Source organism: Rhinoderma darwinii, chromosome 1 (genome assembly GCF_050947455.1).
Source record: "Rhinoderma darwinii isolate aRhiDar2 chromosome 1, aRhiDar2.hap1, whole genome shotgun sequence".
Lineage (NCBI taxonomy): Eukaryota > Metazoa > Chordata > Amphibia > Anura > Rhinodermatidae > Rhinoderma > Rhinoderma darwinii.
The window spans coordinates 648,845,266-648,863,189 of NC_134687.1; the positions used below are offsets into that span (position 1 = coordinate 648,845,266).

A 17,924-nucleotide genomic window follows, 5' to 3' on the forward strand; every position below is an offset into this window, starting at 1 on the left:
CAAGGGCATTTCTTCGGCATAGGGCAACATGATCTCCTCAAGTATTTTGATATATTCAAACTGACCCATGATCCCTTGTATGCGATAAATAGGGCCGACACCATTAGAAACATTCCCATATCATGATTTTTGCAGCACCATGCTTTACTGTGTCACCCTCCTACCTTGAATAAAGGCCAAAATTGACACCTGTTATTCCACAGAACGAAGGACTTCACCAATTTAACTCCTTACTGCTATTATTTTCAACCAGCCCCTTTCAATTACTCAGAATGAGCGGCATGCATGTCCTAATTATTGGGTCTGGTTTTTTTTCTACTACTCTACTACACTTACAAGTCAATTATATGTTATGTAGAAATATCACATGTAATATGTGAGGAGTACATCAGGGTATATGTAAGCTGTGCGGAGTACATCAGGCTATATGTAATATGTGAGGAGTACATCAGGGTATATGTAATATGTGAGGAGTACATCAGGATATATGTAATATGTGAGGAGTACATCAGGGTATATGTAATATGTAAGGAGTACATCAGGGTATATGTAATATGTGAGGAGTACATCAGGGTATATGTAATCTGTGAGGAGTACATCAGGGTATATGTAATATGTGAGGAGTACATCAGGATATATGTAATATGTGAGGAGTACATCAGGTTATATGTAATATGTGAGGAGTACATCAGGGTATATGTAATATGTGAGGAGTACATCAGGGTATATGTAATCTGTGAGGAGTACATCAGGATATATGTAATCTGTGAGGAGTACATCAGAGTATATGTAATATGTGAGGAGTACATCAGAGTATATGTAATATGTGAGGAGTACATCAGGATATATGTAATATGTGAGGAGTACATCAGGGTATATGTAATATGTGAGGAGTACATCAGGATATATGTAATATGTGAGGAGTACATCAGGATATATGTAATATGTGAGGAGTACATCAGGGTATATGTAATATGTGAGGAGTACATCAGGGTATATGTAATATGTGAGGAGTACATCAGGGTATATGTAATATGTGAGGAGTACATCAGGGTATATGTAATCTGAGGAGTACATCAGGGTATATGTAATATGTGAGGAGTACATCAGGGTACATGTAATATGTGAGGAGTACATCAGGGTACATGTAATATGTGAGGAGTACATCAGGGTACATGTAATATGTGAGGAGTACATCAGGGTATATGTAAGCTGTGAGGAGTACATCAGGATATATGTAATCTGTGAGGAGTACATCAGGGTATATGTAATCTGTGAGGAGTACATCAGGGTATATGTAATCTGTGAGGAGTACATCAGGGTATATGTAATATGTGAGGAGTACATCAGGGTATATGTAATCTGTGAGGAGTACATCAGGATATATGTAATATGTGAGGAGTACATCAGGGTATATGTAATATGTGAGGAGTACATCAGGGTATATGTAATATGTGAGGAGTACATCAGGGTATATGTAATATGTGAGGAGTACATCAGGATATATGTAATATGTGAGGAGTACATCAGGATATATGTAATATGTGTGGAGTACATCAGGGCATATGTAAGATGTGAGGAGTACATCAGGGTATATGTAATATGTGAGTAGTACATCAGGATATATGTAATATGTGAGGAGTACATCAGGGTATATGTAATATGTGAGGAGTATATCAGGGTATATGTAATATGTGAGGAGTACATCAGGGTATATGTAATATGTGAGGAGTACATCAGGGTATATGTAATCTGTGAGGAGTACATCAGGGTATATGTAATCTGTGAGGAGTACATCAGGATATATGTAATATGTGAGGAGTACATCAGGGTATATGTAATATGTGCGGAGTACATCAGGGTATATGTAATCTGTGAGGAGTACATCAGGGTATATGTAATATGTGAGGAGTACATCAGGGTATATGTAATATGTGAGGAGTACATCAGGATATATGTAATATGTGAGGAGTACATCAGGGTATATGTAATATGTGAGGAGTACATCAGGATATATGTAATATGTGAGGAGTACATCAGGGTATATGTAATATGTGAGGAGTACATCAGGGTATATGTAATATGTGAGGAGTACATCAGGATATATGTAATATGTGAGGAGTACATCAGGGTATATGTAATATGTGAGGAGTACATCAGGGTATATGTAATATGTGAGGAGTACATCAGGGTATATGTAATATGTGAGGAGTACATCAGGGTATATGTAATCTGTGAGGAGTACATCAGGGTATATGTAATATGTGAGGAGTACATCAGGGTATATGTAATGTGTGAGGAGTACATCAGGATATATGTAATATGTGAGGAGTACATCAGGGTATATGTAATATGTGAGGAGTACATCAGGATATATGTAATATGTGAGGAGTACATCAGGATATATGTAATATGTGAGGAGTACATCAGGGTATATCTAATCTGTGAGGAGTACATCAGGGTATATGTAATATGTGAGGAGTACATCAGGGTATATGTAATCTGTGAGGAGTACATCAGGGTATATGTAATATGTGAGGAGTACATCAGGGTATATGTAATATGTGAGGAGTACATCAGGGTATATGTAATATGTGAGGAGTACATCAGGGTATATGTAATCTGTGAGGAGTACATCAGGGTATATGTAATCTGTGAGGAGTACATCAGGGTATATGTAATATGTGAGGAGTACATCAGGGTATATGTAATCTGTGCGGAGTACATCAGGATATATGTAATATGTGAGGAGTACATCAGGGTATATGTAATATGTGAGGAGTACATCAGGGTATATGTAATCTGTGAGGAGTACATCAGGGTATATGTAATATGTGAGGAGTACATCAGGGTATATGTAAGATGTGAGGGGTACATCAGGGTATATGTAATATGTGAGGAGTACATCAGGGTATATGTAATATGTGAGGAGTACATCAGGGTATATGTAATATGTGAGGAGTACATCAGGGTATATGTAATATGTGAGGAGTACATCAGGGTATATGTAATATGTGAGGAGTACATCAGGGTATATGTAATATGTGAGGAGTACATCAGGGTATATGTAATCTGTGAGGAGTACATCAGGGTATATGTAATATGTGAGGAGTACATCAGGGTATATGTAATGTGTGAGGAGTACATCAGGATATATGTAATATGTGAGGAGTACATCAGGGTATATGTAATATGTGAGGAGTACATCAGGATATATGTAATATGTGAGGAGTACATCAGGATATATGTAATATGTGAGGAGTACATCAGGGTATATCTAATCTGTGAGGAGTACATCAGGGTATATGTAATCTGTGAGGAGTACATCAGGGTATATGTAATATGTGAGGAGTACATCAGGGTATATGTAATATGTGAGTAGTACATCAGGGTATAATAAGGTGGTAGAATAATGGGGTAAATAATACAATTCTCCATAGACGTGGGTTACGCTGTGACACAATCCCTGCACAGGCCGGTGTCGCACTGATCAATGGTGTCCTTTCTTATTCCCCTTTTGGTACACCTTTGAAGTTTGGGGAATTTTGCTGGGAAGTGTTGTCCTGGTATAATACGGGCGTCATCGCTTCCAGCAGATATGTTTGGGCCCTCCCCTTCCTGGTACCCGAATATTAGGGCCTTGATAATCACCTCTTGAAACAGAAGAAATGTTCCCCTCGGGCCTGAACATCTGAATATTTTTTCATCCCTGACTTATGTAATTTTTCATAGACGTAGTGGTATGAGGACGGTTTACTTGTTTTTAGGCAAACTGATCAAAAACTAGCAACTCCTTTATTTTTTAATGCAGCGTTCACTTTTATGTATAAATTATGATAACTTTATTCTGCGCGTCAGTACAATTATGGCGATACGATATGTTTTTATATGTTTTACTACTTTTACATAATAAATTTAAAAAAATATAAAAATACATTTCTGAGAGGCATAACTTTTTTACTTTGCTTATTTTTGGCAGGAAGAGCTCTAGTCTTTATTGTTAAAATTTTTGATCACTTTTTATTTTATTCTATTTTTTTGTGAGTCAAGGTGATCACCGTGCGTTATAAATGGCATGTTAAGGCTGGGTTCACTCGACCATGTTACGTCCGTAATGTACGGAACGTATTTCGGCCGGAAAACCCGGACCGAACACAGTGCAGGGAGCCGGGCTCCTAGCATCATAGTGATGTACGATGCTAGGAGTCCCTGCCTCGCTGCAGGACAACTGTCCCGTACTATAATCATGACTACAGTACGGGACAGTAGTTCCACGCAGAGGCAGGGACTCCTAGCATCGTACATCACTATGATGCTAGGAGCCCGGCTCCCTGCACTGTGTTCGGTCCGGGTCTTCCGGCCGAAATACGTTCCGTACATTACGGACGTAACATGGTCGTGTGAACCCAGCCTAACAAGTCTGCTGGTCAGTACGGTTCCGCCGATATATAAATTTTCTAGTTTTATACAACTTTTTGCACAATAAAATTACTTTTTTGTAAAAATAATGTATTTTTTGTGTCGCCATGTTCTGAGAACCATAACTTTTTAATTTTTCTGTTGGAGGAGCTGTATGAGGGCTGTTTTTTTGCAGGACAAGCCATAGTTTTTATTGGTATAATTTTTTGGAGACGTGACTTTTTGATGACTTTTTATTGACTTTTGTTTTTAGTCCCACTGGAGGACTTGGCCTGTTTTTTTTAAACGCTATTCTAATACATTGCTGTAACTATGTAGTGAAATGCATTAAAATGGTCAGTTTTACACTGACAGCACGCCTATTAGGCTCTGCCTCTGGCATGGCCTAATAGGCTTCCATATAGGGTAGACCTGCAGGTTATTGTATTGTAGGCCTTTAGTTGCCATAGCAACCATCTGCCGATCGGCTACAAACCACTTAAATACCGCGTTTGCGATTGACCATAGCATCTAAGGGGTTATTAGTGGGGATCGGAGCTAGCTCTGGTCCCTGCCGTTACAGCATGATGTCTGCTGTAATATACAGGTGAGCTTCTGAGCCCGCACCATCAGCTTGCCATAACTGTACGACAGAATGTGGCAACACCTTACTGCTCATACAGTTAAACATTTGTTAACTCTTTCTTGAAATTTGTTGTATCTACAAACATGGTATAATGAATATGTAATATTCTATTATATTTTATCTTTAACCTGTTGCCGATACAGGACGAGAATGCTAGTCCTGAGCGCCGGGTATTTCGCGCATTAGGACGAACATTTTCGTCCTGTGTGACAGCCATCTCTGCGTACGATCGAGAGCGGGGAAACTGCTGTAATACACAGCCACGGCCCCGCTCTAAGAGCGGAGAGAAGAGAAACATCCACTCTCCGCCGTTAACCCTTTGAATGCCGCGATGAAAGCTGATTGCGGCGTTCAAGGAGAGGGACTGCACTTTGATCGCGTCACAGAGAAATAACTGACGCGATCAAAGCCCATAACCTGTATGGCTAAACAGCCCAGGGTCCATTGAAGGACCCCAGGGCTGTCTGAACATATTTCCTATTGTTAGGGCATACTGAGGTATGTCCTAACAGCTGCCTGTGTACAATCAGTAACAGGCTAATGTACTAGAATATAGATCTATGCCAGTACACTACAGTTAAAAAATAAAAATCAATAATCCCTTTACGGAATTAAAAAAAAAAGTTAAATGAATTTAAAAAAAATTAATGATAAATAAATAAAAAGTAAAAAAAACACACAGACGCACACATTTTTTTATAATAAATAAACTCTTTAAAATACAAGTCCCAAAACATGAAATAATATAGACATATTTGGTATCGCCCCGACCGTAACAACCTGTACAACAAATGTATAACATTATTTATGATGATCAGTGTATGGTGTAAAAAAAAAATATTAAAACTGCTGCGGAAGTGCTTTTTTTCTGCATTTTCGCCAAAATAAAAATTTATATAACTTAAACGATAATGTATTTGTACCAAAAAATGGTACCTACATAAAGTACAACTCGTCCCGCAAAAAACAAAGTCTTACAACTACGTTGTACAAAAAAATAAAATAAGTTATGAGCATCGGGATGCAAAGAGGGAAATCTAAAAAAATTGTTCTGTCCTCAAGGTCAAAATTGGCCGTGTTCTTAAGGGGTTAAGGGTGTTTTCAGATGTTACGGTCGAGGTGGACATGAAACCGCAAGAAAAAAAAAAAGGTTTTGCTGTGGTTTATGATGCGGTTGTGATTTTTACAGGTGAAACTGCAACCGCATAGAAGACCAAAGAAAAATCGCAGTAAAAACGCTCGCGTTTTTTTCATGTATTTTATTTTTTTGGTGTGGTTTCAACCGCAATGTCTGTATACACCCTAAGACTACGTAGATATGTAAAGGCCTTGTTTTTGTGAGATTATTTTTTTTAGGGGTAGCATTTAAAATTGATACAATAAAATTCTTGTATTGTTGGTGTTCCCGTAGTAAAAACTAAGTATGTGCATGTTCTTTGCGGTTTACTGCAGCGATTCCCAACCTGGGTGCCGCAACACTCCCCTAATTCACTGCTAAAGGAAATGAAATCCCAGACGCTCTGGCCGGGGATTCTGCTCCTAGAGGGAGCCCTGACATCACTGTAGTGACATCAGGGGCTCCCTGAGGGAATGGAATCCCTGGCCAGACTGTTGTCTTCACTCTGGCCGGGAAATCCACTCCTAGAGGAAGCCCCTGACGTCACAGTCCATATATAGACAGTGACGTCAGTGGCTCCTCCAGGAGAGGAGTCCCCAGCCACAGCGTGGCCGATGCACAGGCTGGGGATTCGACTCCTAGAGGGAGCCCCAATGGCGCCGTTTATAGGAGGGGGGTAGCGCTATCTACAGGGGGGTGGCCCTATCTTCAAGGAGGGTGTGGCACTATCTACATGGGCACTATATACAGGGGACACTGTGGCGCTACCTACATGGGCACTGTGTGTGGCACTAGCTACATGGGAACTGTGGCACCATGTGGGCACTGTGGCACTATTTGAGGACTGCCACTAAGGGGGCGTTATACTGTATGGGTGCAGCTGTGGGGACATTATACAGTATTGAGGCAGCTATGGGGCACCACACTATATGGGGGGAAACTATAGGGCCATTATACAGTATTGGGGCAGCTATAGGGCCATTATACAGTATTGGGGCAGCTATAGGGCCATTATACAGTATTGGGGCAGCTATAGGGACATTATACTGTATGGGAGCAACTAGTTAAAATTTTTATTTGTGCCAGTGAGGAACTTTATAGTCGTGTCAAAAGAGATAATAAAATTCACAGGCAAAAATAACCTCTTCCCGTCATCTGCTGTATACGTATGACGGAAGTCGGAAGGGAAAGTATAGAGTGGCTTGACGGACTGAGCCCGCTCCAAAAGCTGAACGTGTCAGTTGTATGTTAAAGCCCAGACTTGCACTTTTTGCAGCACCCCAAGTATACCTGTCTATACGTGTGGTGCCCGTACTCTGCTTGTTTTGTAGCCCGCACTTCACGGCAACAAAAGGGATCGGAGAGAACTCTGATCTCGCTCATGTAACCCCTTAGATACTGTGGTAAATAGCGACTGCAGCATCGAAGCCGTTAGAAAGAAAGGGGAGTACTTTGCCCCCTCCCATTCTATTGCAGGGTGCCAATGGCGGTCATGGCGGCCTAGGGAGACTAAAAAATAAATAAAAGGAAAACACAGTTAACCCATTAAAGAGAACCTGTCATCTTCCCAAAAAACTGCAGTTCATATCTGATTGCAGCTGATTGCATGTGCCTCAGATTGACGCTTTATTTTTTTCTTCTAACCCAAACCCTTGCGGAGATATCGGTGCCGTTAGTTTTAGTGCTCGATATGCAAATGAGGCCTTTGTCAAGTGGGTGGGTAACACTTGTCACTTGATAAAGGGTAACTGCCCACTTGACAGTCAAAGACCTCATTTGCATATTAGACACTAGAACGAACGGCCCCGATATCTCAGGAACGATGGGCGCTGCAGGAGAAAATAAAAAGTATCAAAATCTGTGAGGTGCCTGCAATCTAACGGACATGTCAACTGCACTTTGACGTGCTCATACGTCATGGTGCAGGGGGAGAATTATGGAGCAGGCTCACGCGCTGAGCCCACTCCATACGCTGCGGGTGTCAGCTGTGTATTACAGCCGACACCCGGGACTAAGGGCCAGGAACAGCGATCGCTAAAATAGTTACATAAAGTTTTCAAACACTTTTATAAAATAAAACTACAGCACTGGAATCGGAAGGACACCAGGAATAAGGGGAGGTATATGGTTAAAGAAAACAAAACCTTGACAGGTCCTCCTTAAGAAACCTCCCAATTCACTTTCTAATGTCATTATTACTTACCTGTGGTAACACCTCCTGGAATTTCCTCCTCCACTTCACTCTTACACGGGTGATCGTCCCTCACCCGCTCTTCTTCTTCTTCCTCCACTTTATTATTAGTCAGATCTTCCCCCTGATTTCACATATGTAACAATTCAGTACAATACAGCAGAGAGCGCCAATAATCTAACAGATCAACATAAGAAACCACCAAAATCTATGACCACATCTATGACCGCAGGACCAAAAAGCTCCACACCCCCTATATAGATCTGGTATAGGGCTCAGCTTCATCTACCTGATGATTCTCTGGGACATTGTGATTTTCCTCTGGACAGTCCTGGGAATACAGAGGACTGGGACATCTCCCTGGTGGATTTCTCCTACTGGATCCATCTGTAGGAAACACACAGTGACTGAATACATGACTACTGTATATCTGTCTATATATCAGATACTTCTCTCTATACTTCTATGTTTACTGATCAAAGCCGAGATTACAATGCTGAGGTCCTCACTACCTGTGTCAATGTTCCTGCACCTTGGAAGCCACCGGCCTAAAGTAGACTGTATCCTACCAAAGCGAATGGCGGGGCGACAATGGCTCCCTGCTCCGCCATAGTATTTAACTGTATCCGCGTTCTGTGGACGTGGATATACTTGAAAGTAGCCTCTATTTTAAGAGTTCCCTTCCAACCAAAAAAAAGTATGGAGGGCATCGCTCGGTTATTAGCGTCTTAAAGACTGTGTACATCTTTATAGGCAATCAGCCGAATACGTAAGTGAAGTGAATTGACGACTCGGCTGAGAGCGGGTCCTGTGTCTCCATGTTCTTCACCTTAGATGTGTGATGGTAATTATTGTGATCCTGTGCGTTCAAAAAAAACTGGACCCGCTCTCAACCGAGTCATCAGGTCACTTCACTTATGGATTCGGCTGATAGCGAATGATCCAGCTCCTGTGTATAGAGGAGACATAACAGCTGTATCGTAAAAACAAACAAAAATTGCCTATAATAAGGTGCACATAGTCTTTAACCCCTTCCCTCTTTCAAATCTGACATGTGTCACTTTATGTGGTAATAACGTCGTAATGCTTTCACCTATCCAAGCGATTCTGAAATTGTTTTCTCGTGACACATTGGACTTTAAGTTACTGGCAAAATTTGCTCGATATGTTCAGTATTTAATTGTGAAAAACACCAAAATTTAGCGAAAAATTGCAAAAATTAGCATTTTTCTCAATTTAAATGTATCTGCTTGTAAGACAGATAGTAATACCACACAAAATTGTTGCTATTTAACATCCCCCATATGTCTACTTTAGATTGGCATCGTTTTTTGAACATCCTTTTATTTTTCTATGACATCACAAGGCTTAGAACTTTAGCAGCAATTTCTCACATTTTCAAGAAAATTTCAAAAGGCTATTTTTACAGGGGCCAGTTCAGTTGTGAAGTGGCTTTGAGGGCCTTATATATTAGAAACCCCCAAAAAGTCACCCCATTTTAAAAACTTCACCCCTCAAAGTATTCAAAACAGCATTTAGAAAATGTCTTAACCCTTTAAACATTTCACAGGAATTAAAGCAAAGTAGAGGTGAAATTTACAAATTTCATATTTTTTTGCAGAAATAAATTTTGAATACAATTTTTTTTATAACACAGAAGGTTTTACCAGAGAAATGCAACTCAATATTTGTTGCCCAGTTTCTGCAGTTTTAGGAAATATCCCACATGTGGCCGTAGCGTGCTACTGGACTGAAGCACCGGCCTCAGAAGCAAAGGAACACCTAGTGGATTTTGGGGCCTTATTTTGTTAGAAGGGCTCTTGCAGTGACAAAACAGTAAAAATCCCCCAAAAGTGACCCCATCTAGGAAACTAGACACCTCAAGGAAATTATCTAGGGGTGTAGTGAGCATTTTGACCGCACAGGTTTTTTACAGAAATTATTGGAAGTAGGCCGTGAAAATTAAAAATCGACATTTTTTCAAAGAAAATGTAGGTTTAGCGATTTTTTTTCTAATTTCCACAAGGACTAAAGGAGAAAAAGCACTGCAACATTTGTAAATCAATTTCTCCCGAGTAAAACAATACCCCACATGTGGTAATAACCGGCTGTTTGGACACACGGCAGGGCTTAGAAGGGAAAGAGCGCTATTTGGCTTTTGGAGCTCAAATTTAGCAGGAATGGTTTGCGGAGGCCATGTCACATTTACAAAGCCCCTGAGGGGACAAAACAGTGGAAACCCCCCACAAGTGACCCCATTTAGGAAACTACACCTCTTGAGGAATTCATCTAGGGGTGTAGTGAGCATTTTGACCCCACAGATTTTTCATAGAATTTATTAGAATTGGGCAGTGAAAATAAAAACAATCCTTTTTCTTCAATAAGACGTAGCTTTAACGCAAATTTTTTTGTTTTCTCAACAAATAAAGGAAAAAAAGAACCCAATATTTGTAAAGCAATTTCTCCCGAGTACGGCAATACCCCATATGTGGTCATAAACTGCTGTTTGGGCACACGGCAGGGCTCAGAAGGGAAGGAGCGCCATTTGGAGTGCAGATTTTGCTGGATTGGTTTCTGGGCGCCTGTGGGACCAAAACAGTGGAAACCCCCCAGAAGTGACCCCATTTTGGAAACTACACCCCTCAATGCATTTACCTAGTGGTGTAGTGAGCATGTTAACCTTGCAGGTGTTTTGTAGAAATTAGTGTGCACTCGATGTTGCAGAGTGAAAATTGGATTTTTGCCATAGATATGCCAATATGTGGTACCCAGCTTGTGCCACCATAACAAGACAGCTCTCTAATTATTATGTGGTGTTTCCCGGTTTTAGAAACACCCCTACATATGGCCCTAATCTTTTGCCTGGACATTCGACCAGGCTCAGTAGTGAAAGCGTACCATGCGAAATTGAGGCCTAATTTGTCGATTTACAAACTATTTGTTCACAATTGCAGAGGCTCAGATGTGAATTAATGAAAAGAAACCCCTGAGAAGTGACGCCATTTGGAAACTGCACCCCTCAAGGCATTTATTAAGGGGTGTAGTGAGCATTTTCACCCCACAGGTCTTTTCCATAAATGATTGCGCTGCGGATGGTGCAAATTAAAAATTTATATTTTTCCCTAGATATGCCATTCAGTGGCAAATATGTCGTGCCCAGCTTATGACGCTGGAGACACACACCCCAAAAATTGCTAAAAGGGTTCTACCGGGTATGACGGTACCATTTATGTGGAAGGAAACTGCTGTTTGGGGACGCTGTAGGGTTCAGATGGGAGGAAATGCCATTTGGCTTTTGGAGCGTGGATTTTGCTTGGTAGTAGTTTTGTTTGGAGTCTTACTGGTGTTTCCGTTTATAATGTGGGGGTACATGTAAGCCGGGCGGAGTATATAAGGGGCATAGTCAGGTGGTATAATAATGGGGTAAAAAAAACCAATAAAATGATCCATAGATGTGTGTTACGCTGTGGAGCAATCCTTTCTGCACAGGCCGGTGTCGCACTGATATATGGCGTCCTTTATTATCCCCCTTTTGGTAAACACTCCGCACCTTTGCAGTTTGGGGAATTTTGCTAGGAAGTGTTGTCCTGGTATAATACGGGCACCGTCGCTTCCAGCGGATATGTTTGGGCTCTCCCCTTCCTGGTTCCCTAATTTTAGGGCCTTGATAAATTGCCTCTTCAAACAGAAGAAATGTTCCCCTCGGGCACAACTGCATATTTTTTTATTTCCTGACTTATTGGAGCCATAACTAATTTTATTTTTCATAGACGTAGCGGTATGAGGGCTGGTTTGTTGTGGGACAAGCTGTAGTTATTATTGGTACCATTTTGGGGTACAAGCGACTTTTTGTTCACCTTTTATCCTATTTTTTGGGAGGCCAGGTAAACAAAAAAACACAATTCTGGCACAGCTTTTTTCGTTTTTTTTATACAGCGTTCACCATGCGTTATAAACTACATGTTAACTTTATTCTGCGGGTCAGTACGATTCCGGCGATACCTAATTTATAGCACTTTTTTATGTTTTACAACTTTTTGCACAATAAAATTACTTTTGTAAAAAGAATGTATTTTTTCTGTCGCCAAGTTGTGAGAACCATAACTTTTTAATTTTTTTGTCGACGGAGCTGTATGAGGGCTTGTTTTTTGCGGGACGAGCTATAGTTTTTATAGGTACCATTTTTGGAATACGTGCAACTTTTTGATCACTTTTTATTCTAATATTTGTAGGGCAAAGTGACCAAAAAACAGAAACTCTGGTAAAGTTTTTTACGTTTTTTTTTACGCTGTTCACCGCGTGCAATAAATAATATAATATTTTTATACCTCAGGTCGTTACGGTCGCGGCGATACCAAATACATATGGTTTATTATTATTTTTCAATAATAAAGGACTTGATAAGAGTAAAAGGGGGATTGTGTTTTATTTGATTACTTGAAACTTTTATTTTTTTGCACTTTTTTTTACACTTTTTCTCAAGTCCCACTAGGGGACTTGAAGGTCCAACGGTCAGATTTTTTTTTTTCTAATACATTGCACTACCTATGTAGTGCAATATATTAGATCTGTCAGTCATTCACTGACAGCAAGCCGATTAGGCTTCGCCTCCCGGCGGGGCCTAAATCGGCTTCCGTAATGGCAGAGCAGGAGACCATTGTGTCTCCTGTTGCCATAACAGCAGTCGCCAGTCCCGATTGCCTGTCAGGGCTGGCGATCTGCTAGTAACCGCTACGATGCAGCAATCGCTTTCGATTGCTGCATCGAAGGGGTTAATGGCAGGGATCGGAGCTATCTCCGGTTCCTGCCGTTACAGGTGGATGTCAGCTGTACAGTACAGCTGACTTCCACCGCTGATGACGCCGGATCAGCTCCTGACCCGGCGCCATCTTGCCGGCAGCTACGGAAGCCGATCAGGCTCCGCCGCCGGGCGGATCTTGACCGGCTTCGGTGCTAGGCAGACCGGGAGGCCAGTATTAGGCCTCCGGTTGCCATTGCAGCCACCGGAACCCCGGCAATTTCATTACTGGGGTTCCGATGAGCTGCAAACACCTTAAGTGCAGCGATCGCGTTTGAGCGCTGCACTTAAGGGGTTAATGGCGGGGATCGAAGCTAATTTCGGTCCCCGCCGTTACAGCCGGATGTCAGCTGTAAGATACAGCTGAGATCCGGTGATGGAAGGCACCGGCTCAGCTTCTGAGCCGGTCCCAAACATTCGGCGTATAGGTACGTCAAGACGCGGGAAGTCAATGCTTTCCATGACGTACCTATACGGCAAATCTCGGGAAGGGGTTAAAGAGGCTCGGTCACCACATTATAAGTGTCCTATCTCCTACATAAGGAGATCGGCGCTATAATGTAGGTGACCGCAGTGCTTTTTATTTAGAAAACGTTTTTTACCACTTTGAGCGATTTTTAGCTTTATACTAATTCGTTTCTTAATGCCCAACTGGGCGTGTTTTTACTTTAGACCAAGTGGGCGTTGTACAGAGGAGTGTATGACGCTAACCAATCAGCGTCATACACTTCTCTCCATTCATTTACACTGCACTAGTGATATAGTTATAATCGCTATGTGCAGCAACATACACAAAGACTAAACGTTACTGCAGTGTCCGGACAGTGAATATACATTACCTCCAGCCTGGACGTGATGTGTATTCAGAATCCGGACACTACTGAATCTTTTCTGTGAGATTTCCAGCAAAGCAAACGTAATCTCGATTTAAATGACAGTTTACAGCGTAATCTTGCGAGATTACGTTTGCCTTGCTGGAAATCTCACAGAAACGATTCAGAAGTGTCAGGATTCTGAATACACATGACGTCCTGGCTGGAGGTAATGTATATTCATTATCAGGATACTGCAGCAATGTTATAGTGTGTTTATGTGGCTGCACATAGTGATATAGCTATATCGCTATCTGCAGTGTAAATGAATAAAGAGGAGTGCAGGACGCTGATTGGTCACTGACTGGTCAGCGTCATACACTCCTCTGTACAACGCCCACTTGGTCTAAAGTAATAACACGCCTACTTGGGCATTAAGAAACTCATCAGCATAAAGCTAAAAATCGCTCCTAACGTGGTAAAAATGATCGTTTTTCTAAATAAAAAGCACTGCTGTCACCTACATTATAGCGCCGATCACATTATGTAGGAGATAGGCCACTTATGTGGTGATAGAGTCTCTTTAACCCCTTAGTGACCAGCCTATCTTAGGTCGTAAAGACCAAGCTATTTTATTCGTTTTTCTATAGTCGCATTCAAAGAGCTATAACTTTTTCAGTCGACATAGCTGTATCATGACTTATTTTTTGCGGGATTAGTTGTACTTTTTAATAGCACCATTTTAGGGTACATATAATTTATTAACTTTTTTTTTGGGGGGGGGGGGATTATAAAAAAAAAAAACCTGAAATTCCACCATTGTTCTATGCGTTTTAAATTGATGCCGTTCACTGTGCGACGTAAATAACATGTTACCTTTATTCTATGGGTCGGTACGATTACGGCGATACCACATATGTAGAGGGTTTTTATGTTTTACGACTTTTGCACAATAAAAACACTTTTGAGCTAAAATTATTTGTTTTTGCATCGTCGCTTTCCAAGAGCCGTAACTTTTTTATTTTTCTGTCAATGTAGTGATTTTTTGGGCTTGTTTTCTGCGGGACGAGACGTAGTTTGGATTGGTACTGTTTTGGGGTGCATGGGACTTATTGATTCATTTTTATTATGACTTTTTTGGGGGGCAATGGGAAAAAAATTGCAATTTCGCCATTGTTTTTTGCGGGTTTTTTTTACGGTGTTCACCTTGCGGTTTAAATTACAAATTAACTTTATTAATGGAGTCATTACGGTCGCGGTGATACCATATATGTGTACTTTTATTTATTTGTTACACTTTTACTAAATAAAACCACTTTTTATGGGAAAAAAAAATATTTTTTTACTGTAATTTTTCTGAATAATCTTTATTTCACATTAATTATTTTTTTTTTTAGTTCCACTAGGGTATTTTACTGTGCGATCTTCAGATCGCTGCTATAATGCTTTGGTATACTTCGTATACCAAAGCATTATTGTCTATCAGTGTAAATCTGACAGGCAATCTATTAGGACGTACCTCCGGCGTGTCCTAACAGGCATATGTCCAGGGCAGACCTGGGGGCTTTTATCAAGCCCCCGGCTGCCATGAAAACCCATTGGAGACCCACGATTGCATTTGCGGGCCGCCGATGGGTGACAGAGGGAGCTCACTTCCTCTGTAAACAAGTTAAATGACGCGGTCGCTGTTGACAGCGGCATTTAACGGGTTAAACGGCCGCGATCGAAGTAAACTTCGATCGCGGGTATTGCAACAGGAGCCCGGCTGTCATCAGACAAGACTTAGACTGGGCCACCGTGAAAAGGCGGCGGCCTAGCTTAAGGCCCCTTAGTGACCACCGTGAAAATTGCGTATTGGTGGTCACTAAGGGGTTAAGGACCGAACCATTTCTGGCTTTAACCAATTACCGCCGCAGCCAGTTTTGACTTATTTAATAGAGAACCGTTTCTCAAATCGGACGTGTAACTTTAAGGGTATGCGCACACGGGGCGGATTAGCTGCAGATTTTCTGCAATGGATTTTATTGCGGGAGGTCTGCAGCGTATTACAGTAGCAGAAATAACAAGGTGTATAAAAGAAACTCCTTTCCGGGGCGCTCCTGTGCTGGTGCGCAGATAAATTTGTAGTCGGCTTTCAAAGAATAGGAATTTCTTCACACAAAACGTGTGTAAAAGCGAATACTAAGGCAACGCGCTTCAACCTCGTACTGAGGCCGATAACATCACTTAAAATCCCATCCTAATAAATACCCCGTCTTCATTGCTTAACGCCCAATTCAAGTGTACAGATACAGATCGTGAACACAAACTACCCCAAAAATAATTTTATTAAAAGGAAACTAAATGAATATTTCCTTTTTATTATCAAGACATAAAATACAATATAAAACCGTTTAATAAAAAAAATTTTTTAAAACCCTCCCACAATGAACTTTTACCCCATACACTTGAATTGGGTATTAGGATGAGATTTTTAGTGATTTTATATACGGTACCTGATGAAGACCTCAGTATGAGGCTGATGCGCGTTGCATTAGTATTCGCTTTTACACGCTTGTATGAATAAATTCCTATTCTTTGAAAACCGACTACAAATTTATCTGAGCACCAGCACAGGAGCGCCCCGGAAAGGAGTTTCTTTTATACACCTTGCCAGTGATTACCTGACAACAGGAGGACCTGCAGAATAGGAACTACACACCCAGAGTAAACTCCGGAGGCCTGCAAACTATGCCGACATCGGGGTCAGATTAAACCCGACACGTTCTAAAGTTGAGCTGTGCCGACCGATGATCCTGCACAACTCCACCAGGAGAGTCTACCTAGATTCACTGCACATATATCGTACATATCCCTGAACGTTACTACCTTAGGAGGAGCGCCGTTTTCTTTTTTTTCTTTCTTATAAAAGTAGCAGAAATCTGAACGAGATTTCAACAGATCTCATCCCCACACTGCGGAAAATACACATAAAAGAAGTGCGGTGCAGATTCTCAATCTACAACATGTCAATATCCCTTGTGAACATCCTGCAGAATTTCCACACAGAAAATCCTGTCAGATGTGTCATCCCCACAGCCGCGGGCCGTGAGGTATGCTTACCTCCTTACGGCCACAGCGATGGATCAGTGAGCGCTGGTCCGCGTCTCCTCCTCAGGAGACGTCAGCACTCACTTCCGCTTCGCTCTGCTGTGTTCAGTAGTGTGTGCGTGCACGCTCGTTCCCGCTCTTAAAAGGTCCAGCGCGCACCTGAATTAAAGACCAAATTAGCCCATGAGCACCCTGGACTATAAAAAGGGCTCTGCCCCTTCCTGCATTGCCTGAGCCTTAGTCTCCTAGGTGTCTTCCATTTCCCAGTGTTTCCCGTTCCGGCTACCAGTAACCTGTATCCCTTGTTATCCTGGTCCAAGTGCCGTATTGAGTTGGAGTCTTGCTGCGTTGAGCACTACACATATCCTGCTACACCACGCCTGGTGTCTGCCTGCTGCCTAGTCCCATCCGAGCCTGTCTTGCTACTATCTAAAGGTACCACAGGTATACCTATACGTACTATAGACTTTGACCTGTGTCCTGTTGGCCAGCTGCCATACCATCAAGGCGGTACGGCCCAATGGGTCCACGTACCCAACGTGACAGGATGTTCCGCAGTGTTTACGCCGTGTGTGGACGTACCAGAAGTGGGAATACGATTTTAGTAAACCAAGTCATTGTGAGATAAAAACAAGCCCAACCTATAATCCGACCATGTTGATCCAGAGGAAGACAACCCCCGCCCCCTCATGAGGTGGATGACAATTGTCTCATTAGGGGAAAAACGATATCTGTCTCTCCTTACCTTGTGATGTGCGCGGCCGGTAATCCTCCATCATGACCTCCTCGTACAGACCCTTGTGTCCTTCTAGATACTCCCACTCCTCCATGGAGAGATAGACAGCAACATCCTGACACCTTATATAAACCTG

At 41.7% G+C, this 17,924-nt stretch overlaps 2 protein-coding genes across 2 annotated transcripts in view; one reads left to right on the plus strand and one right to left on the minus strand.

Moving 5' to 3' along the window:
- LOC142655905 (uncharacterized) overlaps window positions 1-17,924 on the plus strand; it is a 523,874-nt gene that overhangs the window by 190,009 nt on the left and 315,941 nt on the right. The gene's annotated exons all lie outside the window — the stretch shown is intronic.
- The window catches only part of LOC142659738 (uncharacterized), a 76,462-nt gene that overhangs the window by 51,428 nt on the left and 7,110 nt on the right, over window positions 1-17,924 (minus strand). Inside the window, exons 4-6 of the mRNA XM_075836205.1 lie at window positions 17,798-17,921; window positions 8,642-8,739; window positions 8,365-8,476 (exon numbers count right to left, since the gene is read on the minus strand). Of these exons, the coding sequence (XP_075692320.1) occupies window positions 8,365-8,476; window positions 8,642-8,739; window positions 17,798-17,921 (334 nt within the window). The remainder of the gene's footprint in view (window positions 1-8,364; window positions 8,477-8,641; window positions 8,740-17,797; window positions 17,922-17,924) is intronic.